The sequence below is a fragment of the Hyaena hyaena genome, unplaced genomic scaffold (assembly GCF_003009895.1).
Source record: "Hyaena hyaena isolate Hyena2069 unplaced genomic scaffold, ASM300989v1 scaffold_278, whole genome shotgun sequence".
In the NCBI taxonomy this organism is placed as follows: Eukaryota; Metazoa; Chordata; class Mammalia; order Carnivora; family Hyaenidae; genus Hyaena; species Hyaena hyaena.
In genome coordinates, this window is record NW_024080911.1 from 1,370,643 (window position 1) to 1,397,637 (window position 26,995).

The following is a 26,995-nucleotide window of genomic DNA, read 5'->3' on the forward strand; positions in this document are numbered from 1 at the left end:
CTGACCGTAGAGTTCTAAAAATTATTTCATCTATTTATGAAAAAGGTAGAATTTAAAAAAGATTTAACCGTAAGATATAAAAATCAGAAACTTGTTAGGTATGGTAAATATGAAAAATTTTTAAATATTCAGCTTTTGGGGCACCTGGGTGGCTCAGCTGGTTAGGTGTCCTACTTCGGCTCAGTTCATAATCTCGTGGCTTGTGGCGTTGAGCCGTGTGTCGGGCTCTGTGCTGACAGCTTGGAGCCTGGAGCTGCTTCAGATTCGGTCTCTTTCTCTCTCTGCACCATCCCCTCTCTCAAAATATAAATAAATATTTTAAAAAGTTTTAAAAAATTCAACTTTTAACTTCAAATAAATTGTTATATGTAACCTTAGTACGGTATTCTTATAGGATAAGTACTAAGAAATCAAAATTATTCAACATATGAATAGACATAAAATTCTCCATATTTCCTGTATTTCAATAGTGGTTTCCATATGCATTATAGCAAGTGGTGCCGTGTCGTAATTAAGAGTCCAGACTGCTTGGATTTGGATCTCAGGTTTACTGTGTATTGTTTTTATGGGCAGTTTATTTAACATTTGTTTTTTTAAGTTTATTTGCTTATTTTGAGAGTGACAGAACACAAGCAGGGGAGGGGCAGAGAGAGAAAGGGACAGAGGATCTGAAGTGGGCTCTGTGCTGACAGCAGAGAGCCCGACGTGGGTCTTGAACTCACAAACTGCAAGATCAGGACCTGAGCCAAAGTTGGACACCTAACAAACCTGGTGGCACCCCTAACTTTGATTTTTAATCCCCAAAAACACAGAACAAAAAGATATACCCTCTTCGTCAACTTCTAAGTGTACAGTTTAAGTACAATGTTGTATAGCAGATTTCTATAACTTTTTCATCTTGCATGACTGAAACACTGTACCTGTTAAACAGCAACTTCCTATTCCCATCCCCTCCCTGCTCCGGGCAACCTGTTCTACTTTCTGTCACTATGAGCTTGACTACTTGGATACATCGTCCAAGTGGACTCCTGCGGTATTGAGTCCTTCTGCACCTGAGTGGCTTATTTCACTTCACGTAAGGTTCTTGAGCAAGGTTCTTGAGCAAGGTTCATCCATGTTGTAGCATGAGACAGGATTTCCCTCCTTTTTAAGGCTGAATAATATTTCATTGTATGGATGTACCACATTTTATTTATCCATTTATCTGTTAATGGATCTGCAAGTTATTTCCATCTCTTGGCTGTTGTGAATAATGTTACAGTGAACATAGGCGGTGCAGATATATCTTTAAGACCCTGTGATTTCAATGTTTAACCTTTCTGTGTCTCAGTTTTCTCACCCATAAATTGGGAATAATAATTGAGTTATTATGTGATTTTTTATATACGAAAAATCCTACAGTAATTTACAGATAAATTATTTGAAGTAATGGGAAGGTTTAGCCAGGAGTGAACTTCCAGAGTTTGATGCTAGCTTGCAGAAATAACAACTCTCAGAAATCGTAATTAATGTGAAGGTGCCATTTATATGGTATCAGAGAACATCAGGTACCAAGAAATAATAAAAGATGTTCACGATTTACAGGCAAAATTGTAATAAGTATTAAGACCTAAGTAAATGGAAAGTTACACAGGCCCAAGTGTTAATTAATATCAGAAGTGGCAATTCCTCTGAAACTAATATATACATAAAAGAATTTTTTATGAAGCTCAATAAAATGGTTTTAAAATTTACATTAAAAGCAAAGGAGCGAAGACAAAGATAGCCAAGACCTTTCTGCAAAGGAAAAGTAGAGCAAGGAGACTGCCCTCCTGACCATCGGAACTTACAGGGCTCTTGTCATTAACGCTGTGGCATTTGGTGTAGGGAGAAGGGCCAGTGCAATCAGAAAAGCAACTCCACAGCAGACCCGTGGGGAACTCTGGTGTGAGACCGAGGTTGTGCGCCTCAACCGCTGGCCAGAGAGAGACCTCTGTGCAGTATAATAAAAAGGAGCTGGGAAAATCCATGTGGAAAAACAGTACAGTCATCCCTTATAAAAAAAATGTCAACTCGAGGTGGATTAGAAACTACCATGGCTAAGCCAAAATGCTAAAATTCATATTAGGAAATATCACAGTCCTTGGGATAAGGGATGTCTTAATTATGACACTAAAAGACATTGATTAGAAGAGAGATCATTTTAACAGAATTAAAAATACGAGCTTTTGTTAATTAAGATTCCTTGATGAAAGTGGAAAGACAGCCTAAAGTTATTTTATTATTATTATTATTTTTTTTTTTTTTTTTTTTACTCACAAGTTAATTAACATACAGTGTAGTCTTGGCCTCAGGAGTGGATTCCCATGATTCATCACTTGCGTACAACACCCAGCGCTCATCCCAACAAGGTCCCTCCTCCATGCCCATCACCCATTTACCCCACCCCAGTCAACCCTCAGTTTGTTCTCTGTATTTAAGAGTCTCTTATGGTTTGCCTCCCTCTCTGTTTTTATCTTATTTTTCCTTTCCTTTATCAATGATCATCGAGTGAGTTTCTCAAATTCCACGTGAGTGAAATCCTGTTTTACCTGGAAGATGCTCTTCTTAACACATACTACTGAAAGGGCATTAGAATAAAAAATACATTAAAACTATAATCAATGAGAATGCCTGCCCCAAACAACCCAGTAGTAAAGGTGGCAATAGTGGACAGGCTTTTCATAGAGGAGAATATATGCACAGTCAGGCAGTGTACACGGAAAGAGGTGCTCGTAGAGGAGAATATATGCACAGTCAGGCAGTGTACACGGAAAGAGGTGCTCAGCAGCGTGGGTGGCTATGGAGATGCAAATTAAGACAGTGAGGTAACATTTATGCCTTTTCTGTCAGCAAAAATCAAGCCTGACAGTGCCAGGTCATGAAGAACATGTGGGTCCACCTGTTTTATACATCGTGGGTGGGAATGTATGCTGATTCTGGGAGCTTTCCTGGAATCAAAGAGCGAGCTCACCCATTTGCAACAGACTGTGTGTGTGTGTGTGTGTGTGTGTGTGTAGGAGTATATGCATGCACATGAATATTCATAGCACAGTGCACAATAGAAAAAACCTGGAAGCAACCCAAATGCCCATCGGAGAGAGAGTGGATGAATAAACTGTGATATCATGCAACAGTCAGAACTAATGAATTACAACAATGTATAACAATATGAGTAAGTCTTAGGAATATACCTGAAAAAATTAAGTCCTGTAAATATCATCCACCCCGTAGTCTTTTTTTATAAAGAAAAACTAAAATGCAACAGCTTACTTTTAATGGAAATATGTAGATACAGTACAGCTATAGAAGGAAGGCAAAGGGATGATAAACATAAGGTATAGGATAATGATTACCTGGGGTGAAGGGGATTATATTATTTGATACCGGTTTTGATCAAGGCTTTACCTTTTGTCTTAAATAGACAAGATAGATTCTTAGATGCTTACAAACAATAACTAATTAAATAAAAGCAGGCCATGCTTGGTCTAGTCATTAAAATGTCTCATGATCCTAAGGCTGACAATTAATCCAGTATTATAGAGCCAAACTCCACCTTAAAACAAGTGTGTGTAAGAATCGTAGAGAGGATTAAGGAACTCAGGAATACGTAGTATACAGAAAGTGCTCAGTAGATAGTAGCTATTATTACTGCTCTCATTAGTGACAAAGTCACCTCTCAACTTTGCAGAATACTTCTGTCATAGGCCATTAGTATGCGTTGAAAAACAAACGTGATTGGAGCCTACGAGAGGTCAGAGAATGGGTCTCGGGTCAACTGAATCCATGCATGGAAGATAGTCTTCTGTTTTCTCAGCCCTTCCCTTCTTCTGATTTCTCTTCATCCAGTTTGTAGGTCTCAGTTTTACTGGTACTGTTTGAGAGATACCGTCCCTCCCCTTCTCTCCCTTCATTATCCTATGGTGTTTATTACATTTCCATGATGCCTCCGGAACTTTGCAGTCAACTGGCATTTACTTGTTCACTGACTCTGGACTCGACGCTCTGGAAGTGCAGGAACTCCATTGGTTTGATTCACCTATGTTTATCCAGGAATCAGCACAGGACCTGACCTAGAGTAGGTGATACTGGATGCTTAGCAAATATTTATTGGGCGAATGAGCAGAAAAAGGCCTCTGTTTACAAATAGTAGAAATCATTCAACCCTGGAGCCATCCTGAGCATCCCCTCATAGGAGAGTGCCCAGCACACAGTGGTAGTAGTCTCACTTTTCTCTAAAACTGTTCATTGTTTTCACGGAGCAGACATACTTATTTCACTACAGGAATAACTAGAAAGAGGTCTTTGTGAAGATGACTGCCTTTCATTGTCCTGGATGATATTTTATACCATTTCTAGGAAGAAAAGGAGAGGAATTTGTACGGAGTATCTGTGGTCTCTATGCTCCAGGTCCATTATTTAAAGATTTATTTATTTCTTTTTTAAATGGGAGAGGCAAGTCTTTATGTTTTCATATGTCATGTTCTTCTGTTTTTACAATGTTCTCCCCTTCTTCTATGAAAGACATTCTTGCTGCTTCTGACTTAGACATGCCTGGCTTGGCTCTGCTGTTGTGGTAGTTCCGTTAGGAGACAGCCGAGCGGGAGTTGGTAGAAAGCATGCAGCACTGGTCTGGGGCTCCAGACACTAGTAGGTAGGTTCTAATTCCGCGTCCTCCAGAATGACGAGTATGACTAGCCACTTAACCTAGTAGGGACTTAATGCTTCTTCTGTAAAATAGTGGGTTCGGCTAATTAACTTCAATGACCATTAAGGTTCTTCCAGCTGAAATCCTAAGGTTCTAAAACACAACCCTAAGGTGTACATATCTTACATGCAGTTTTATATGTGCACCTGATGAATGTAGTTTTGTGTTTCTTATCTCCCTTCTTAGTGCTCGTGTATTTTATGAATGGCGAAAATGGGTACTAATATAGTTTCCTCCCCACCCACAGTGATTGGTTGAGGTTATTCAGGGTGCACAGGCACCAGCCAGGCCCTTCCCACCCTGTGTCATAAGTCCGTTCCAGGTGGTACCATGGGTACATTCTACAGCCTTTACTCTCCTTGGCAAAAGGAGCCAAAGGGGAGTAAGAAGCTGAGGAGCCAGGACTGTTGACTCCAGGTTGGGAAGGTTCTGGGCCGTGATGTGCTGCCAGATAATTGTCTGATAACTAAATTTTCTGGTCCTTGGTTTTCTTAGCTGTGCAGTGAAAAGACTTGGTCGGATCTTACCTAAGTCCCCTTGTCACTCTACCATTCCATGATTTAATCTATTAAACACCGTGCCGGCTGACCTTCTCTGGTGTCCTTTTGTATCTCTTATCTAGAGTTCTTCTGCAATGACACGTGAAATGCATTGGGGAAATATAATCAGTGAATATTAAGAGTCGACTTGCCAACTACTGCAAATGTGTTATCTTAACTTTCATGTTAACCCTGGGAAGTACTTCTTACTCGTCTCTTTCATCAGTACAGAAATTGAGTCTTGGGGAATTGAAACAACTTGCCCCAAATCACTGGGGCTGTTAGTTAGGTGGCAGAGGCGTGATCCAGACACTGGTCTCTCTGACTCAGGCGCAGCCCCCCCCCCCCCCCCCAACCATTGGGCTTCACTGTTCAGTGACCACATGGCGTAATAGAAGGGCCATGGGATTTGGAAACCAGCAGGCGTGAGTTTCCGTTGCAGGCCTGTCACTGACCAGCTGACCTCAGCCACAGTGTCCTTGACTGCAACTCAAGGTTAATAACACTTACTGAATGGTGACGTTAGAAGGATAAGTGGTAGCACGTACAAATTGTCTAATACGTTTTTTGGCACACAGCAGGCAGTCATTAGTGGAAGCTATTATTATTTTGTATGTATTCATACATGATTATGTGAATATTAAAGATAATTTTTTGCACACTTGCTATACACATGGGATAATATCTTAGGTTCATTGGTTAAAAATATGGTTGTTAAAATGTTTGGTCTCTAGTTTGTGAGAGTGCTTAGATAGCCTATATATAAAGTGCAGCTCTTTTTTTTTAAGTTTTAATTTTTTAAATTTTATTTTGAGAGAAGAGAGAGAGGATCGCAAGGAGGCTCTGCAGCGTCAGCATGGAGCCTGACTCAGGGCTCAAACTCACAAACCGTGAGATCATGACATGAGCTGAAATCAAGAGTCAGGCACGTAACTGACTGAGCCACACAGATGTCCTTAAAGTGCAACTTTTTTTTTTGATGTTTTATTTCTGAGAGAGAGAGAGAGAGCGAGAGCGTGAGCAGAGAGGGTCAGAGAGAGAGGGAGACACAGAATCTGAAACAGCACAGAGCCTGACGTGGGGCTCGAACCCACGAACTGGGAGATCATGACCTGAGCTGAAGTCGGACACTTAACCGACTGAGCCACCCAGGCGCTCCAAATTGCAGCTCTTTAGGGTAATTATTATATATCCATTTTACAGTTTTGGAAACTGATGTCCTGAGGTCAGGTGACTTCATTAATCATTTACATGCCCTATGAATTAGATTACTTACTCCCAAACTTTACAGACCTTCCACGTGTACTTTTAATTTTTTTTAATGCTTATTTATTTTTGAGAGAGAGAGAGAGATTGCACGCGCGCATGCACTAGGGGAGGGGCAGAGAGAGAGGAAAACAAAGAATCCAAAGCCAACTCCAGGGTCTGAGCTGTCAGCACAGAGCCAGACGCAGGTCTCAAACTCATGAACCACAAGATCATGACCTGAGCCAAAGTTGGACACTCAAGCAACTGAGCCACCCAGGCGCCCCTCCACATGCATTTCTAATGCATGAAATTTGACAGTGAGGTTGTATTTCAAGGCTCTGATAGAGAATACAGTAGGAAGTACCCCATTCCAAAAGCTAGTCTACCAGTTACTACCAGCCACTGGCAGCTACTCTACCAGTTCTCAGTTTCTCCTCTTTCTGTTTTTTTTTTTTCTTAATAGTTCATGTCAAGTTGGTTTCCATATAACACCCAGTGCTCATCCCCACAAGTGCCCTCCTCCATGCCCATCACTCCCCTTCCTCTGCCCCTCCCCCCCATACTGATCATGAGAGACTCTTGAAGGTTGAGAACAAACTGAGGACTGATCGGTATGATCCTCTTTCTGGTTCTTGTGGAAGATTTGCTTACATGATGGTTACTAAGTGACATCAGACTCCTAAAATTCTACTATTGGAAATGTTTGACTGAAGCCTTCATTAATTTCAAGCATGAATACTTCTGGAAATTTTGAAACACTGTAGAAAACACTTCAGCATCTAAAGGTTGAGTTTTCCCGCCTTGATCTAAAACAAGAAAATGCTCCTTCTTGCACCTCCTGTGTTGAAAACGTTTTTACTCCTATGTTTTAAACGTATTTACTTCACAGCTCTGTCTCATTCTTCCGATCTTGGCATCAGCAAAGACTCCAGCGCTAGTAAAGGCTGCCATTTTGATTTGTCTCGAATGTTTTGGTGTCTGTGTACCAAATTCATGTACACTACTTTTACTTCTAGTATTTGGTGTGACTCCAGATAGCTTAAGGTTAGTTTTCTGCTATTTGTTCCACTTTCCTCTGTAAGTTTTGCTTTTACAGTACAGTCAGTAAAAAACTAATGGAAACCAAGGAGCCACTTTTCTCCTTACAAAGAAAGTCATTTTGAGTTTTCTAGTTAGGCCAAGCTGGTCCACACTGCCGGCCCTTCCCATGTCAGTGCAAGGTTCATGATGGACAGTGACTACCCTTGTTTTTGTCCTGCAAAATAAGTCTTGGGTTTTCATTTGTTTGATTTTGGCTGATCATTGGTTCCCATCAAAATTTCTGGGCTACGATCTAAATGCTTGTATTACTGACCTTGGTTTGGTGGTGGCTTGGATCTTTTTAGAATGAAAAAGGTTTTCCTGGAGACTTTCAGTGATAGGATTTTACCTGTGATAATTGTTTAAAAAGAAATGATTAAAAGATAGTAGGTAAGAAAGCTGAATTATGCCCCTGATGCTCCAGTGACACACTTGTTTTTCTCAAAAGGGATTTTAAGGCTTTCTTAGCCCCAATATATAGCCTCACCTAGAATTTTGTCTTCAGCTAGAGTATTTCACACTCAGGTCACATAGTAAACATAGTAAACATACTGACTCTCCATCACCCCTCTGAAGGAAGAAACTTAATTAGTGTGACCATTACATGTACTACGGTTATCCACTCTTAAATGGGTATCTATTGTGTCTTAAATATTGTGCCCACATAGTCCCTACAAAAATGCTAGAGATCATTATTGATAATCTTCCCACTCTTCAAATGGAGGAAATTAATTTAGAGAGATGACATTATTTACTTAAAAGCATACTCTTATTGGTAATAATAAAAATAAAGATAACATTTTTCTTGATTACTTATCATGTGCCAGGAAATGTGCTAAATGCTTTATGTAGGCTCTCTTAGTTAGCCCCACACTACTTTCATATCTCTTTTCTGTTTACCATCGAAGAAACCAATGCTTGAAATGTTATGTGACTTTGCTAAGGTAGCATAGCAGGTAAGGGGTGGATGGTGGGTTTAAAACCAGGCACAAGTTGTTGATTCTAGACCTCACTCTCTTAACCACCAATGTATTACCTTGCCTTCTAACCATTACCATATATAATAGTTCTGAATTAGAATGACTCCACTCTGTCACACTAAAGCTTATTCTCTGGTTATTGTGACTTTCCCCCTCTGGTTACCCTTGCCCTCTACATTCCTCCTTAAAATGGGCGTCAGAAACTAAACTGTAATTTATAACATCGCATCCCTGAGGAACATACCGCTGGTTTAATGATATTGAAAAGCCACTTCTGTGGTATATTATGGGTTATCTTGGGTATAAATTGTATGTAGTGTGTGGGCCCCCTAGATCCAAATGTTGGTTTGTCTGTTAGGGGACATAACCCTCAGTCACAAGTGTATTAGAGTTGCATGTTTCATTCGTGGGCAAAGGAACTAATCTTCAGACGATACCTTCATACTGCTTTTGAATCATATTTTTGAAAGTTACCCAGTTATTTTTGGTAAACCTTGGTGGCAGCTACTACTGAAGAATTTTTTTTTTTCCTTTTAGCTTACATACATTGTTCAATCTTCTTTCTAGGTTGGAATAATTCTTCATTATTCCACTCTTGCTACAGTACTATGGGTGGGAGTGACAGCTCGAAATATCTATAAACAAGTCACTAAGAAGGCTAAAAGATGTCAGGATCCTGATGAACTACCACCTCCACCAAGACCAATGCTCAGGTATTTAATATCTTTGTTTACTGTATTACAGTAAATGTTCATTAAACATTTCACTTAGCTGAGGCTTCATCATAACGAAACAACGCTGAGTAAGTTTTGGGGAGTACCTCGTGGACTTGGAAGCTGGGCTTCCTGGGTTCGGGTACTGGCTATACAGTCTTCCAGCCGCGAGCCTTTCGTGAAGTTCTGTACCCTCTTCATGCCTCCCTCTCTCATCTATAAAGTGGGGATAACTAAGTGCCTTAATGTGTGAAGAGCATTTAATTGGCTTTAGGAAAAAGTTAACTTTTTATTTCTTTGGGGCCATGTCTGAGATTTTAACCTACTTAAGTGTATTTCAGTGTAATAATTCCCTACAAAAGACAACATAGTTTTGGAGTTCTACCCTTCTTCCCCATTATAAGGAGAAAATAACGGATTATCATGATGGATAAGTAAAATTTTACCAACAGTGACTGAGTTTATTGAATGCTGGCTGTGTACCTGGCACCGGACCAGGGACTTAAGCTGTCCTGCCTTTGAGGGGTTTACCGTCTGCATGAGGAGACTGTGAAGAACCAGCTGTGGGCTGTGTAAGAATGTTACACAGTGGAGATACAGTCTTTTCAAAGTACAAACAAAGGCACCATTAATTTGGGGGGATGGTGGTTGTTAGGAAGTATTGACCATTAGTGATGATCCTTCATTAGTGATTAGAGCAAAGTGGAGAAGGGACACTCCAGAGACAGGATTACATGGTGAGTGAGCTGAGGAAACTTTGAGAAATGCAGTTCGGCTGGAGCCTATAGTGTGTGGTGGAGAGTTGCCAGAATGCAGGGTGAAAGTTCCGTTTCAGGCTTTTGGGAGCCATGTTAAAATGTGTGCAGCCCTTGAAGAATTACCTAAGGCAGTGGCCCGACTAGTTACCTTTTTAGAAGGACAGGTTTGCCTTAATATAGAGCAAAATTTGGAGAGCCTGAGAGTAAGGAGTTCTGGTGAGGTTATTAGGGTGGTCCCCGTGAGAACTGAAACCAGAACAGTGTCATGGAGAAGAGAGGGGGTGTGTGTTCAAGACACTTGAGGCAGCTTCTCTGGGATTGATGGCCAACTAACTGGTTTAAAACATGTGGCAGGGAGAGAATTCCAAGATGGTTACAAATCGCCATAGTTTAGCGAGGGAACCCGGCACATGTTGCTCCTGTCAGCTGAGAAAACAATACAGGAAATGTACAATGGGGGTGGGGAGGGTAAGAACAGGGGAGGTAGGCTCAGTAGTACTTTTTGTGAGAATTGTACATTTTTGGGAACCTGGTGCTCAGCAAGGAAGACATGCTAGGCATTTTACAGGCAGGACAGGAGATATTTTCCATGTGTGATCATTGAAGCAATGATAATGAACCAAATTCCCCAGGGAGAAGTTAGTTAAAGAATGGTCCCAGGGCCATGTTGATATTTAATAGATGGGCCATAGCAAGTAAAGGGAAGAATAGAAAGAGAACACTTGAGAACATACAAGATTCAGGGGGGTGAATGGGCCCCTGGTTGATTAAGGGACAACAGGAGTGCTTAACTAGAGTCAGGTTATAGATGCAATTGTCACTTGTGATAAAAGATCTGAGAGATGGTGTTTGATTAAGAAATTTGGGGATCCAGTCCTCTGAAGCTATTCCTTCCTACTGTTAGGTTCTGAGGAAAAACAACAACAACAACCCCAAATGTTAAGTAAAAGTTCTAAATACGGTAAAACCTTGGTTTGCGAGCATAATTCATTGTGGAAGCATGCTTGTAATCCAAAGCACTTGTATATCAAAGTGAATTTCCCCATAAGAAATAATGGAAACTCAGATGATTTGTTCCACAACCCAAAAATACTCTATAATAGTGATTACAATACTGTAATATAATCCAAAATAATAAAATACAAAATATAAAGAAAAATAACCTGCACTTTCCTTTGAAAACCTTTCTGGCTGGTGTGAGGGAAACAAGAGAGAGGAAGGTTATTGTGTAGGGCAACTTTCACTATCAGTAACGGATGTTGACTGTAGCACAGTATTAATAAACTCTTATACTGTATTTAATGTAAGTGGCAATAAGACAGCAGAGGAAAGGGTCTGTCTCTTCAGGCAGCCTGACGTAGAATGAAGCAAAGCATTCCTAAGCTTCCTCTTATATGGAAAAGCAAAGGACTGTCCATAGGTGCTTGAAGTGACAAAAAGTACCCTAGTGCCTGTTGTGGGCACCTTCCAGCCCTTTCCAGTTCTGAAAAATCACTGATTTCTGCCAAATACCACGGCCTAAGACCGAGCCTCCAAGCATGGGAGATGATCACCCACAATTCTACGAGAGAGAGAAACCATTGGCTCAGTGTGATCGTGTGACATTCAGCATCACTTACTACTCGTATTGCAAGCCATCACTCATTTATCAAGTTAAAATTTATTAGAAATGTTTGCTTGTCTTACGGGACACTCGCAGAACACGTTCCTCGCAATACAAGGTTTTACAGCACTGCCTTTATCCAGCCAGCTCAGCACTGGGACGGTGTCTCTAGAAGTGGCAAATGCAGTTAAGATTCTGACCGTACCCAGCAGGACGTGACCAGGGCACAAAGTTCCTACTTTCTCTAATCAGGGAGCTCAAAGTAGCTCTTCAGAAAAGAAGTTTCTCTATGTAGGACTCACCACCACTCTGTGTCCCTCAGTTCTTACTGCATAATCGTTTTCCTTGCTCTTCCCAGTGAGTCCACAGGAAAAAGGTCAGGAAGGGCCTGGCACTGTGTGAGGCTGAGATGGGGCACCTCCTTGCCTCAGTGACTAGGGATAAGTATACACAGCAGTGAGGTGTCCTGCAACAGACAGGCATAGCCAGACATTAATAAACAATATTTTGTGTGAACTGTATGGCGCAACGAGACCTTAAAGTCCGTTTTGTGATGAACTAACTTCCTGGTTCGCCAGCTGAATGTAAAGGAAGCCAGTTAGTTCCTGTGGAAAGAAAAGCCTGTCAACTAAAACCCTACCTGCAGTAGCCCTGCCTATCCACAGGGTGGCAGAAGCCGATCAGCTTTCCTCAAGTGGGAAACTTGGTAGCCTTCTTAAGGGGGGGAAAAAAAGCAATCCAAAAAAAAATTTTAAAACTTGTTACAAAGTTATTGTTTAAAGGGGCGCCTGGGTGGCTTAGTCGGTTAAGCGTCAGACTTTCGCTTGGGTCATGTTCTCGCAGTTCGTGGGTTCGAGCCCCGCGTCGGGCTCTGTGCTGACTGCCAGCTCAGAGCCTGGAGCCTGCTTCAGTCTGTGACTCCCTCTCTCTCTGACCCTCCGCTGCTCACGCTGTCTCTCTCTCTCCTAGAAATAAATAAAAATATTAAAAAAAAAAAAAGTTATTGTTTAAAGGCTCCAAAAGTGTATCTCCAGTTTATTATTGGGATAGGAATAATACTTAATCATTAAGGAATGACTGTTGCAGTACCAAGACACTGGGGTGGGTGCACCTTACTAAATAAGTGGGAACGGTGAGCTGACATTCACATTGTCCCTCTTCCAGGTTCTACCTGATCGGCGGTGGCATACCCGTCATAGTTTGTGGTATAACAGCAGCAGCGAACATCAAGAATTACGGCAGTCGGCCAAATGCACCCTAGTGAGTGTTTTGTGTTCTTTGCGTACCTGACCCCAGTTGCTTCTCTTTTGGTGATTTCCCAGGCCGGGACTCTGCTGTAGTTCCCGGAGCCAGTGGCTGCCATTAGCATCTGAACTGGTTTCCCATTTCCTTTCCTAGCTGCTGGATGGCGTGGGAACCCTCCTTGGGAGCCTTCTACGGGCCTGCCAGCTTCATCACGTTTGTGAACTGTATGTACTTCCTGAGCATATTTATTCAGTTGAAAAGACACCCTGAGCGCAAATACGAGCTGAAGGAGCCCACAGAGGAGCAGCAGAGGCTGGCGGCCAATGAGAATGGCGAAGTCAATCGTCAGGATTCCCTGTCTCTGTCTCTGATTTCGACGTCTGCGTTGGAAAATGAGCACACTTTCCATTCTCAACTTTTGGGGACCAGTCTTACCTTGCTCTTATATGCTGCTTTGTGGATGTTTGGGGCCTTGGCGGTTTCCTCGTACTACCCTTTGGACTTGGTGTTTAGCTTCTTTTTCGGAGCCACGTGTTTGAGCCTCAGTGCATTCATCGTGGTTCACCACTGCGTCAATAGGGAGGATGTTAGACTTGCGTGGATCATGACCTGCTGCCCAGGCCGGAGCTCATACTCTGTGCAGGTTAACGTACAGCCCCCCAGCTCTAGTGGCGTGAATGGAGAGGGGCCTAAGTGCACCAACAGCAGTGCAGAATCTTCATGCACAAACAAGAGTACATCGAGCTTCAAAAATTCCTCCCAGGGCTGCAAGTTAACCAACTTGCAGGCTGCGGCTGCTCAGTGCCATACCAATTCCCTGCCTTTGAACTCCACACCTCAGCTTGATAATAGTTTGACAGAACATTCAGTGGACAATGATATCAAAATGCACGTGGCACCTTTAGAAGTTCAGTGTCGAACAAATGTGCACCCAAGCCGCCATCATAAAAACAGGAGTAAAGGACACCGGGCAAGCAGACTCACGGTCCTAAGAGAGTACGCCTATGACGTCCCAACCAGCGTGGAAGGCAGTGTGCAAAATGGCTTACCTAAAAGCCGGCCAGGCAATAATGAAGGGCACTCAAGGAGTCGAAGGGCTTATTTAGCCTACAGAGAGAGGCAGTACAACCCACCCCAACCTGATAGCAGCGATGGCTGTAGCACACTTCCAAAGAGCGGCAGAAATTTTGAAAAGCCCGTGTCAAATAGTAGTAAAAAAGATGCCTTAAGGAAGCCCATTGTAGTTGAACTTGAAGGTCAGCAGAAGTCTTATGGACTCAACTTGGCCATCCAGAATGGACCAATCAAAAGCAGTGGGCAGGAGGGCCCCTTGCTGGGTACAGATAGCACTGGCAATGTCAGGACTGGGCTATGGAAACACGAGACCACTGTGTAGCGGTGGTGGGCTTCCTCGGCCGAAATCTGCACAGACCGTGATGTCCGCATTCCTTCACGCCAGGACTATGTGAAAACAGACTGTTTACAGCCACCTTAGGGAGTCAAATCAATTTTGAATAAACTTCAAAGTTTGGGATCTTTATTTTATATCCCCCAATTGTGTTTTTTTATGAATTGAAAAGAAAAACCCTCCAAAGCATCGTTTTCATTGTCAGAGCACCAGCGGGACTTTGAGCATCTGAAATGTAATTTCTTGGAATCTGTTCTGTCTACTTAGCATTTCAGGCTTGTATTTAATACAATAAATAGGTATTTGTCATTGTGTCAGTCTCACTTTTTTTTTTTTTAATGCTTATTTTTGAGAGAGAGAGAAAGACATGAGCGGGGGAGGGATAGAAAGAGAGGGAGACACAGAATCTGAAGCAGGCTCCAGGCTCTGAGCTGTCAGCACAGAGTGTGACTTGGACTCAAACTCCTAGACCATGAGATCATGACCTGAGCCGAAGTCGGATGCTTAACTGACTGAGCCACCCACACGCCCCATACATTTTTATATTTTATAAGAGAAGCATGTAGTTCTATTTTAATTGTGTTTATACATGGAGGTATTTTAATGAGAATTATATGTAAATCAATTAGCAGACTCTGACATAATTAACTCCACTGATTATGACATATAAATCAAAGCTCGTTTGGATTAATGTATTTTATAAATATCATCTTAAATGCTACAAGTCTTTGAAAAGATGTCATGGAATTTTTTTTTGAAATGGAAGTGCCTCACAAGCTCTCTAAATTGAATTACTTTGCCTTATCACTTTGGTCCTTTTAATATTGTTTTGTTACTTTTGTGGATTTCTAGTGATTTATATTTGGGTTCAATTTTTTTAATCATTCCTTTTTTTCTCCCCCCAAGCACATGCATTATCCTTGGACCATGTAAGTTGTTCAGGTACAACCATATCAGTTGGGTTCACATTCACTTACTCTGATTCTTCAGTATTGGCTCTTCTGTTGGCTCTTGCTTTGTTCTCAGACAGATAAAGTTCCTCAGGTTCATCCTGAAGTACTGATCTTTAAATTCCATTATAAGCTCAAAAACCCTGATCCAGATGTTACCATTAGTCACTCATGCACTACGGTCCTTAACCATCTCTGTTCCTTAGTCTCACTGCAGTCCATTCCTGGAACCCCCCCTTTTTTTTAATGTTATTTAATGTGTTGCATTATTTTAAAAAATTTTAATTCCAGTATAGTTAATGTGCAGTGTTATATTAGTTTACATTAGTATACATTACTCAGTGCTTGTAAAGATAAGTGTACTCTTGATCCCCATCACCTACTTCAAGCATCCCTTCGCCAACTTCTCCTCTGGTAACCATTAGTTTGTTCTCTGTACTGTCTGTTTCTTGGTTTGTCTTGTTTATTCCTTTGTTCAGTTGTTTTGTTTCTTAAATTCCACATGAGTGAAATCATATGATATTTATCTTTCTCTGACTGTTTCACTTAGCATTATACTCTGTAGCTCTATCCATGTTGCATGCAAATGGCAAGGTCTCATTCTATTTCATGGCTGACTAGTATCACTATATACATATATATTATATATATAATCACAGAGCCCAATGCGGGGCTCGAACTCACAAGCCGTGAGATCATAACCTCAGCCATATGTATATAATGTGATATATATACACATACACAGACATACCACATCTTTTTTATCCATTCACCTATTAATGGACACCTGGGCTGTTTCCATAAAAATTTGACTATTGTAAATAATGCTCTAATAAGCATAGAAGCATATATAGTTTTTGAAGTAGTGTATTCATATCTTTTGTGATGTATTCATAACTTCATGGTGGAATTACTAAACCATATGGTCATCCTATTTTTAATTTTTTGAGGAACGTCCATTCTGTATTCCGCACTGGCTACACCAGTTTGCCTTCCTACCAACAATCCACAAGTGTTCCTTTTGCTACATCCTCACCAATGCTGGTTGTTTCTTGTGTTTTTGATTTCAGCCACTCTGACAGATGCTAGGTGATAACTCATTGTGTTTTGATTTGCATCTCCCTGATAAGTGATATTGAGCATCTTTTCATGTGACTGTTGGCCATCTGGATGTCTTCTTCGGAGAATAGTCTATTCATGTCTTCTGCCCATTTTTAATTGGAGTCTCTTTTTTTGATGTTAAGTTGTATTCTTTATACATTTTGGATACTACCCTTTATTTAATTTATCATTTGCAAATATCTCCTATTCAGTAGCTTGTCCTTTAGTTTTGTTGGTTTTTTTCCTTTGCTGTGCAGAGGTTTTGTTTTTGTGTTGTTGTTGTTGTTGTTGTTTAAAAGAGAGTGTACGCACACAAGAGAGCAGTGGCTGGGGCAGAGGAAGAGAGAGAAAGGTCATCTTAAGTAGGCTCCATGCCCAGTATGGAGCCCAGTTGCAGGGCTTGATCTCACAATTGTGAGATCATGACCTGACCTGAAATCAAGAGTCACTTAACTCACTAAGCCACCCAGACACCCCTGTGCAGGAGCTTTTTATTTTGATATAGTCCTATAGTTTATTTTTGCTTTTGTTTTTCTTGCCTCAGGAGAGAGATCTAGAAAAATGTTGCTATGGCCGATGTCAGAAATTACTGCCTATGCTTCTAGGATTTTTACGGTTTCAAGTCTCACATTTAGGGCTTTTTAAATTTTTTGATTTTTTTACATTTATTTATTTTCGAGAGACAGAGACAGAGCACAAGTAGGGGAGGGGCAGAGAGAGAATGAGACACAGAATCTGAACATGCTCCAGGATCTGAGCTGTCAGCACAGAGCCTGACAGGGCCTTGACCCTCACAAACCATGAGTCATGACCTGAGCCGAAGTCAGAAGCTTAACCAACTGAACCACCCTGGTACCCCTTACATTTAGGTTTTTAATCTATTTTGAGTTTATTTTTTATAAAGTGTAAGAAAGTGGTCCAGTTTCATTCTTTTGCATGTGGCTGTCCAGTTTTCTGAACACCATTTGTTGAGACTATCTTTTTCCCATTGTATATTCTTGCCTCCTTTGTAGAAGACGAATCAACCATATAATTGTGAGCTTATTTCTGGCCTCTCTATTCTGTTCCATTGTTGTTTGTATCTATTTTTGTGTCAGTGGCATACTGTTTTGATTACTACAGTTTGGTGGTATATGTTGAAATCTGAGATTGTGATACCTCCAGTTTTGTTCTTCCTTTTCTGGATTGCTTTGGCTATTTGGGATCTTTTGTGGTTCCATACAAATTTTAGAATTGTTTGTTCTAGTTCTGTGAAAAATGCTCTTGGTATTTTGGTAAGGATTGCATTAAATCTATAGACTGCTTTGGGTAATGTGGACATTTTAACTCTATTTGTTCTTCCGGTCCATGAACATGGAATATCTTTCCATTTGTTTGTGTTGTCTTCAATTTTCTTTCATCAGTGTTTTATAGTTTTCAGACCGTAGATCTTTCATCTCCTTACTTAAGTTTATGCCTAGGTATTTTATTATTTTTGATGCAATTGTAGGTGGGTTTGTTTTCTTAATTTCTGTTTTTCCTACTTCATTTTTACTGTATAGAAATGCAGTGCATAAATTGATTTTGTATCCTGTGACTGTACTGAATTCTTTTATCGGTTCTAGTAGTTTCTTTATGGAGTCTTTCAGATTTTCTGTATATAGTATCATGTCATTTGCAAATATGAAAGGTTTATTCTTCCTTACCAATTTGGATAGCTATCATTTCTTTTTGTTGTCTGATTGCTATGGCTAGGACTTCCAGTACTATGTTGAACAAAAGTGGTGAAAATGGACATCCTTGTCTTATTCCTGACCTTAGGGGAAAAGCTCTCCATTTTTACCCATTGAGTATGATGTTTGCTATGGGTTTTTCATATATGGCCTTTATTATGTCGAGCTATGTTCCCTGTAAACCTACTTGGTTTTGAGGGTTTTTATCTTGAATGCATATTATACTATCCATTGTAGTGATCATGTGGTGTTTATCCTTTCTCTTCTTGATGTGATGTAGCATGTTGATTGATTTGCAAATATTTAACCATGCTTACATCTCAGGAATAAATCCCACTTGATCGTGGCAGATGATTTCTTTAATGTATTCTTTGATTTGGTTTGCTAATACTTTGTTGAGGATTTTTACATCTTTGTTCATCAGAGATATTGGTCCATAGTTCTCTATTTATGCAGTGTATTTATCTGGTCTTGGTAGGATAATACTGGCCTGAAAGAATGAATATGGAAGTTTTCCCTCCTCTTCTATTTTTGGAAAAGTTTGAGAAGAATAGCTATTAACACTTCTTTAAATGTTTGGTAGAATTTACCTGTGAAACTGGTCCTGGACTTTTCTATGTTGGGAGTTTTTTGATTATTGATTCAGTATCATTGCTGGTAATTGGTCTGTTCAAAATTTTGTATTTCTTCTTGGTTCAGTTTGGTAGGTTATATTTCCAGGAATTTGTCCATTTCTTCCAGGTTGTCCAATTTGGTGGCATATAATTTTTCGTAATGTTCTCTTGTAATTGTATCTCTGTGGTACTGGTTATTATTTTTCTTCTTTCATTTCTGATTTTGTTCATTTGAATCCTTTTCTTTCTTTTTTTATGATTCTAGCTAAAGGTTTATCAATTTTGTTGATCTTTTCAAAAAACCACCTTGTTTCATTGTTCTATTGTTTGGATTTTTAGATATTAGATATATATATTTGTCTAATATCTAAATAATATATTTGTCTAATTTTTAGTTTATTTCTGCTCTAATCTTTATTATTTCTTTCCTTCTGTCGGTTTGGGGTTTTTTTTTTCCTAGCTTCTTTAGGTGTAAGGTTAGGTTATTGGAGGTTTTTCTTGCTTGATGTAGGCCTCTAAACTTTCCTCTGTTGCTGTAAACTTCCCTCTTAGAATAGCTTTTGCTGCATCTCAAGGATTTGGGGCCATTATAGTTTCATTTTAACTTGTGTCCATGTATGTTTTGATTTCTTTGGTATCTCAGTTGACCCATTCATTGTTTAGTAGTGTGTTATTTAACCTCCACATATATGTGTTCTTTCCAGATTTTTCCTGTGGTTAACTTTTAATTTCTTAGCATTGTGATCAGAAAAGATGCATGGTATGACCTGCATCTTTTTGAATTTGTTGAGATTTGTTTGGGGACCTACTATGTGATCCTTTCTGGAGACTGTTTCATGTGCACTGAAAAGAATGTGGATTCTGCTGTTTTAGGATGGAATGTTCTATATATATCTGTTAGATCCATCTGGTCCAGTGTGTCATTCAAAGCCATTGTTTCCTTGTGGATTTTCTGTTCAGATGATTTGTCCATTGATATGAATGTGGTGTTAAAGTCCCCTGCTATTATTGTATTACTATCTGTTACTTTATGTTTGTAATAGCTGCTTTATGTATTTGGGTGTTCCATGTTGGGCACATAAATATATATAATTGATATATCCAATCATAAATTGGATTTATCCCCTTTATTATTATACAGTACTCTTCTTTGTCTCTTGTTACATTGTTTTAAAGTCTATTTTGTCTCATGTAAGCATGGCTATCCTGGCTTTCTTTTCACATACAGTTATGTGATAAATATTTCTTCATCTCTTTGCTTTTAATCTGCAGGTGTCTTTAGTTCTGAAAGGAACCTCTTGTAGGCAGCATATAGATGGCCTTATTTTTTTTCTTATCCATCCCTTCACCCTAGGGCTTTTGGTGGCGGCATTTAGTCCATTTACATTCAAAATAATTATTGATAGGTATGTACTCACTGCCATTTTGTTATTTGTTTTATGGTTGCTTTTGTAGTTTTTCTCTATTCCTTATCTTGCATGCTTCAGTCATGGTTTGCTGGCTTTCCTTAGTGATCTACTTGGATTCCTTTCTCTCTCTTTTCTTGTTGTTTTGTTTGTTGTTATTTTGGAGCTCTCATTACTAGTTTTTGATTTGTAATTACCATTAGGTTTGTATATAATATGTATGTAGCAGTCTATATTAAGTTGATGAGTGCTTAAGTTTGAACCCATTTTTTTAACTTCCCTTCTACATTTTAGATATTTGATGTCATACTTTACATCCTTTTATTTTGTGAATCCCTTGACTGATTTTTTTAGATATGCTTATTTTTACTGCTTTTGTGCATCCTACTATTCTTACTACTGCTTAAGGTCTTTCCTTTTCATGCACAGAGCCTTTAACATTATAGAGCTTGTTTAGTGGCGATGGATTCCTTTAACTTTTGTTTATGTGGGAAACTTGATCTTCTATTCTGACTGATAACCTCACTGGATACAGTATTTTTGGCTATAGGTTTTTGACTTTCAGCACTTTGAGTATATCATACTACTGCACTCTTCTGGCCTGTAAAATTTCTGCTGAAATCTCAGGTGATAGCTTTATGGGATTTCCCTTGTATGTAACTGCTTTCTTTTCTCTGGCTGCTTTAAAATTTTTCTCTTTATCATTTACTTTTGGGCATTTTATTTTACTTGTCTCTGCCCTTTCTACCCTCTTTGACACTGTCTCTTCTCTATATTTGGCTGTGGACAGTCTGTTCTGTCAGCCTTCAGGTCCTTTTCTGGGTTATTTACACTGATGTGGCTGTATCCAGAGGAGGTAATCTTAGGGCCCTCCTACTCTACCATCTTCCCTGAAAGTTCATTCCTGGAACTGTTTTGAGGGTCAGAGTGAGTCTGCCCTGACTCTGTGCTTTCAGTCCCTCTGATAGGCAAGACAGTGGTTGAAAAGTGAGGCACAGCTCAGATCTGTTTTTGACAGTTGTCTGAAGGTTTGAATCATATCAATTCAAAGTGTACATTCAAAAAATACTGACTCAAGTTTAGCTTGATAAACTTCAAATCTGAGAGATATACTGCTTAAGTTCTATAGAGTAATTTTCAGGGACACCACAAGATCACTTATTCTAGTGTAAATGTTTGCCTGTCATTGGATTACCGCATTAGAAATGAATTATTTTGCTTTGCAATAATAAAATTGGTAGTTCTATCTAAGCCTTCGACAGGTGTCAGTTTTAGAGATATTCTTTTGGTGGGGGAAGCAAGCCAATGGATAGATTCTAACCAAATGGATGGATTCAACACTTGGCACGTTGGACCACAGGCTGGCCCAGGGTCTCCTGGTAAGTTGATGTATATGTGTAGGATGATGTTTAAAAATGACAAAAATAAATAAACTAGTAAGAAATGAGTGAATAATGCCTACTTTATTGCTATTTTAATTTTGCTCTTTGTATTTAGTAAAGTATCATTAACAATGTTTAACCTCTTTCTCTGACCCCTAATAGGTCGACTCCGCATAGGGAAAGAACTTTGTTCTTTTGCTTTCTCGTACCTCACAGGAAGTGAGGAATTTCTCTTTCTGGAAATGTTTGCCATTCAGTAAGCATCTATTAATTTAAATATAACTTTGTGTAGATAACAGGAGACAAGAAAGCTGGGTCTAGGGGAGGAGTGGAAGACGGAAAACGTCAAATACTTGGAATAAAATGAAGATGCCACTAAAGATATTTAGAGTGTGTTGATACTCAAAGCATAGAAAGTGATGAGCAATGACTTTGTGCATTATACTCCTAGTATTTGACTGAGTTAACATTTGATGTTTGTGTGTAGGAAATGAAAAGCACCTTATATCTCTACCCCAGTCCCCTTTGTCATTTTTGATTTATGGCTTGTTGCTGGTGGAGGTTTCTTTATTTTTCACAGAAGCATAAACTATTAAGAGATGTTTCAGTTTGCTCAGAAAATTGGCTCATTCATTTTCCCCATTAAAGAATGTTGGCAAGTGGGGCTCAGAGAATTTCTGACATGCCAAACAAGCTGGTGGCCATATCCCGTTGATCACGCAAGCTCCTCACGGCGCTTAAGATCTGTAGTTTCCCCAAACTTTATTCCCATCTCCATTTTTTTGTTTGAGTTTTAATTTCATAATGAGGTATAACTGATCATGCTCTGATTAAGGAAACGCACCTGATTTTTTCTTTTCTTCCACAGAAGTTTTTTAATCATGTTGTCACACACCGTGTCATGTAATATAATAACATGATGTTATTTGCTAGTATTAAATGCCAACCTTTGATTTTAGGTAATGATTAGAAATCCGGTTTCTGTTTGAGTATTTGTGTGACTAGATTTATGTGCATGTATGAACGTATATTAATATTTCAGGTTGTAATCAGTGGCAACTAACTAATTTCTAGATAACAGGATTTTTTTTTTGCACATGCCACTTAATGTAACTTTGTATCCATGTTCAATATATTTCTATAAATAGATAGAATGGTATGAACAGATGGCAACTTATATATAGATGCTGAGGCTTAGATTTTGCTCATTATTGAAAAGTAAGAAAGTTAAAACATTTAGGCCTATGTGTTTCAGGCATTGAGTTCAGAATGCTAAAGCTGAAGTTGGTTGAGACTATAAAAAATGAGGCAGTAAAAAAATTAACGGAAAGCATTTCAGCCAGGAGTTAAACTAAATCATCAAGAAAAGTGAGTCCTACAACAGCAATCCAAAATTTAAAACAAATGTTAATTCTCTTTATCTTTTCAGATTCCCAGAATCGTTTAATTATTTTAATATTCACTCCAGTGCTTTTATCTGAGAGGTGATTAAATTATTTATAGCTACTTATGATAGTGTTTTCCAAACTTGGGCCATTCCATTATTCTTGCCAAGATTTTGTCATCTCTTCCCTAATATTTATATTAATACTGTCAGATGGGTCAACTCACTTTTTTTTTTCAATGAAATACAAGTAATAATAAATCCAGTACATTTATTTGGTTAAATGAAGCCAGCTCCTCAAGGAGAAATTTGCAACTGTTCATTCTGTGTGTTCACATAGTCACTGTAGGCTGACTTGCCCTGTCTTTCCACCTTCTTGGTGAACTTGCCACTGCATGTGATGAAGCCCCCAGCTGCCCTTGCTTAGAACTTTCTCTCGGCTTCTTTTCACTGGGGATGCCAAGTGGCTCAAAGGTAGTTACCAAGCGTGAACTTACAGGACTCTTATTGTAGTCAGTGACAGACCACTACCTACACTTTTAGAGTTGGATGCTTAGAATTAATTCCTCACCAAAATCTTGTTAGATTTTTTCAACAAACTTTTGCTTTATATTGTATGAAATACATATTGTCCTTCTAATTGTTATGTCTACAAAATGGTGGAAGAAAAGGGTGTGTGAGTGCATGTGCTTAATCCATTACCTGCTAGTATAACCTAGTTTGAGAAAGTACTGATGAAAATTTTTATCAGAATATTCCATGCATTTTGGGGACCCTGGGTGTTGCCCAGTGGTTTGAGCATCTGACTCCTGATTTAGGCTCAGATTATGATCTCACAAACTGTGAGATCAAGCCTCATGTTGGGCTCCCTACTGACAGCGTGGAGCCTGCTTGGGATTCTCTCTCCGTCTCTCTGCCCCTCCTCTCTTGTCACATGCATATGTGTCCACACACTCTCTCTCGCAAATAAATATTAAAAAAAAAAAATATTCCAGGCATTTTTTTAAAGTTCAAAATATTTCTAGAGGCTTCTTGAGATGCATTCACCATGTAAAGACCCCAGCTAATCATATCTTGAATGTTGTAATGATTATGTTCATTGTCTTTGCATGTACTATTGATCATTTACTTGTACAGGTAAATAAGAATGTTCACGTGAACAAATATACATGCAGGATATGATTGGTCACAAAGCCAGGAGTAGTCATGGGCCTCCAGTTTGATGAAAATTGGGTCTAGGAAGATACTCTACATGAAAATAATGAACTTCCACTACTACTACGCAGGTTTGTTTTGTTACTGGGTCCATTCCTGTATAAGACTGAGTAAAAATGTTTAGTGGGCAATCATGATTAACAATTTTTACTGCTCTTTTAAGCATTTCCTTTTAAATTTTGTATTTTAAGAACAGATCATTTTAGGGCCTTAGTGCTCTGGTATGTATGTCACTAACCTAGCAGCCTTCCTTAGGGGCTCTCACCCAGGCTCTGCCCTCTCTAGATCCTTCCTCAGGGAATGGATGGTAGCACGTGGGAGGGTTCAATGAATCAAGCATGGAAATGGCATATGTCATTTCTGCCCCAGCCCATTCATTCGGCCAGAGCGCGGTTGTAGCCTCACCTAACTACAGAGTAAGCTAGGAAATGAAGTTGAGCTGTGTGCCCAGGAAGGAAGGGGAAATGGTTTGGTGAACAAATAGCCAGACAGCCACAGGAATAGACATGCAACTGTGAACTTTACTCCCACCTAGTCTTCCTACCTGTTAAAACTCTTACTTTTATAAAAGCACTTATCCATTATGAGTTCCAAACAAAGATGTTAGATTTTACATCAGTTTGTAAATTATGTAATAGCCAGCTTTTTTTTTTTAAAGAATTCAGTAAATAGGGGGAAATCAGTATCCATTCTGATGACTGTGTCCTTCATATTATTATTTAACAAGGATTATATTGCAAGGCTCTTTTACCAAAGTTGAAATATGTTTACTGTTGTTATGTAATCAATCCCCAGAACTTTTTGGTCTTGCAAAAACTGAAATTTACTCCCATTAAACAACTCCCCATTTTACCTTCTGCCCAGTCCTTGGCAACTACTATTCTACTTTGTTTCTATAAATTTGATTACTCTAGGTACCTCATGTAAGTGGGATCATACTGGCTTATTTCATTTAACATAATGCCCTCAGGATCCATCCATGTTGTGGCATGTGTCAAAATCCCTTCCTTTTTAAGTCTGAATAACATTCCATTGTATGTATGTTCCACATTTTCTTTATCTTTTTATCTGGTGGTGGACATTTATTTACATTACTTCCATCATTTGGCTTTTGTGAGTAATGCTGCTGTGAAAATCAGCATGCTACAAATTTCTCTGAGGCTTTATTTTCAATTCTTTTGGATTTATTTATTTATTTATTTAAATTTTTTTAGTGTTTATTTATTATTGAGACAGAGAGAAACACAGCATGAGTGGGGGAGGAGCAGAGAGAGGGAGACACAGAATCCAAAGCAGGCTCCAGGCTCTGAGCTGTCAGCACAGAGCCTGACACGGGGCTCAAACCCATGAACCATGAGATCATGACCTCAGACGAAGTCGGACGCTCAACCGACTGAGCCACCCAGGCACCCCTCAATTCTTTTGGATTTATATCCAGAAGTGGAATTGCTGGATTATATGGCAATTCTGTTTTTAAATTTTTAAGAAACCACCAACCTTCCTGAAGGCTGCACCATTTTACATTATCTCCAATTGCGCAAGGATTTCAATTTCTCCATATCCTCGTCAACACTTTTTATTTCTATTTTTGTTTCTTAGTAGCCTATCTAATGGATGTGAGATGATACTTCTTTTGGGTTTTGATTTACATTTTGCTAATGATAAATGACATTGAGCTTTTTTTTTTTTTTTTTTTTTTTTTTTTTACAAATAGTTTATTGTCAAATTAGTTTCTACATAACACTCAGTGCTCATCCCCAAAGTGCCCTCCTCCATGCCCATCCCTCTGAGCATCTTTTATATTTTTGTTGACCATTTGTGTATCTGTGGGGAAATATGGAGGTCCTTGGTATATTTTTTCATTGAGTTTCTTTTTATTGTTGTGAAAATGTAAGTGCTTTATATTTTAGATAGTGACCCCTTATAAACTGTATAATTTATAGATATTTTCTTCCATGCTGTAGGCTGTCTTTTCAATATGTTAATAATGTTCCTTGATGCACAGAAGTTTATAATTTGATGTCCTATTTATCAATTTTTACTTGTGTTCCTTGTATTATACTTGCCAACCCAATGTGATGAAGCTTTTTTCCTTCTAAGAGTTTAGTTTAAAGTCTTACATTCAGATCTTCGATCCATTTTAAGTTCAGTTTTGTATTTCTTTTTCACTTGTTAGCATTTAATGAACCTCCCTCCATTGTGGCTTCAAGCTACCAGGACACAGCCCTCCCCCTGCCCCAAATGCTTAATCTTCTCCCCAGCAACTCTACTGAAGAATTTGGCCTTCGCAATGACAGGCTATTTTGGGAGCTATCCCTTCTCCAAAACTTGGTAGTAGCCTGATTGCACCACATCAATGAGAGGAGCATCTCCGGTCTTCTTTCTGGCAGCATTTGCCTGTGTCTGCTCGCTGACCAAGGTCCACCATTTTTCAAGGTTGACAGGTAGGCAGAAGCTGTGATTCCTCTCTAAGTGGTGATGCTACATACCAACTTTTCCACAGTAAGCCGGGGGATATTTGTCAAAGTTGATCCTGTAGTGATGCATCCCACCAGCATTACCCCAGCCTCCTGGGTGCTTCAGGTGTTTGCTCATGGGCAGCCGTGCCCATGGCTTGGATGGCCTGGAAGTTTCCAGGTCTTCCACAGTCTGGATGGCAGCCCAGATGAAACAGCTATTTTTGTATGGTTCATAAGGATTCAACTTTATTTTTTGCTTGTGGATATCCAGTTTTCTCAACACTGTTGAGGTGACCGTTCTTTCCCCACTGAATGGTCATAGCACCCTTTGTTGAAAGTCATCTGACCCTGAATCTGAGGGTTCATTTCTAGGCTATCTGTTCCACTCCATTGGTCTATATGTCTCTCTGTTTGGCAAGTACCATACACTTTTGATTACTGTACTTTGTAAAAAGTTTTGAAATAAGAAAGT

The 26,995-nt window shown here is 39.4% G+C and overlaps 1 protein-coding gene and 1 pseudogene across 1 annotated transcript in view; one reads left to right on the forward strand and one right to left on the reverse strand.

Annotated features, from left to right (window-relative positions):
- ADGRA3 (adhesion G protein-coupled receptor A3) overlaps positions 1-14,614 on the forward strand; it is a 128,151-nt gene extending 113,537 nt beyond the window's left edge. Inside the window, exons 17-19 of the mRNA XM_039246056.1 lie at positions 9,141-9,286; positions 12,812-12,907; positions 13,046-14,614. Of these exons, the coding sequence (XP_039101987.1) occupies positions 9,141-9,286; positions 12,812-12,907; positions 13,046-14,288 (1,485 nt within the window). The 3' untranslated portion in view covers positions 14,289-14,614. The remainder of the gene's footprint in view (positions 1-9,140; positions 9,287-12,811; positions 12,908-13,045) is intronic.
- An 11,655-nt stretch (positions 14,615-26,269) lies between these two features.
- Positions 26,270-26,757, reverse strand: LOC120241128 (annotated as a pseudogene).
- Between the last annotated feature and the right edge of the window lie 238 nt (positions 26,758-26,995).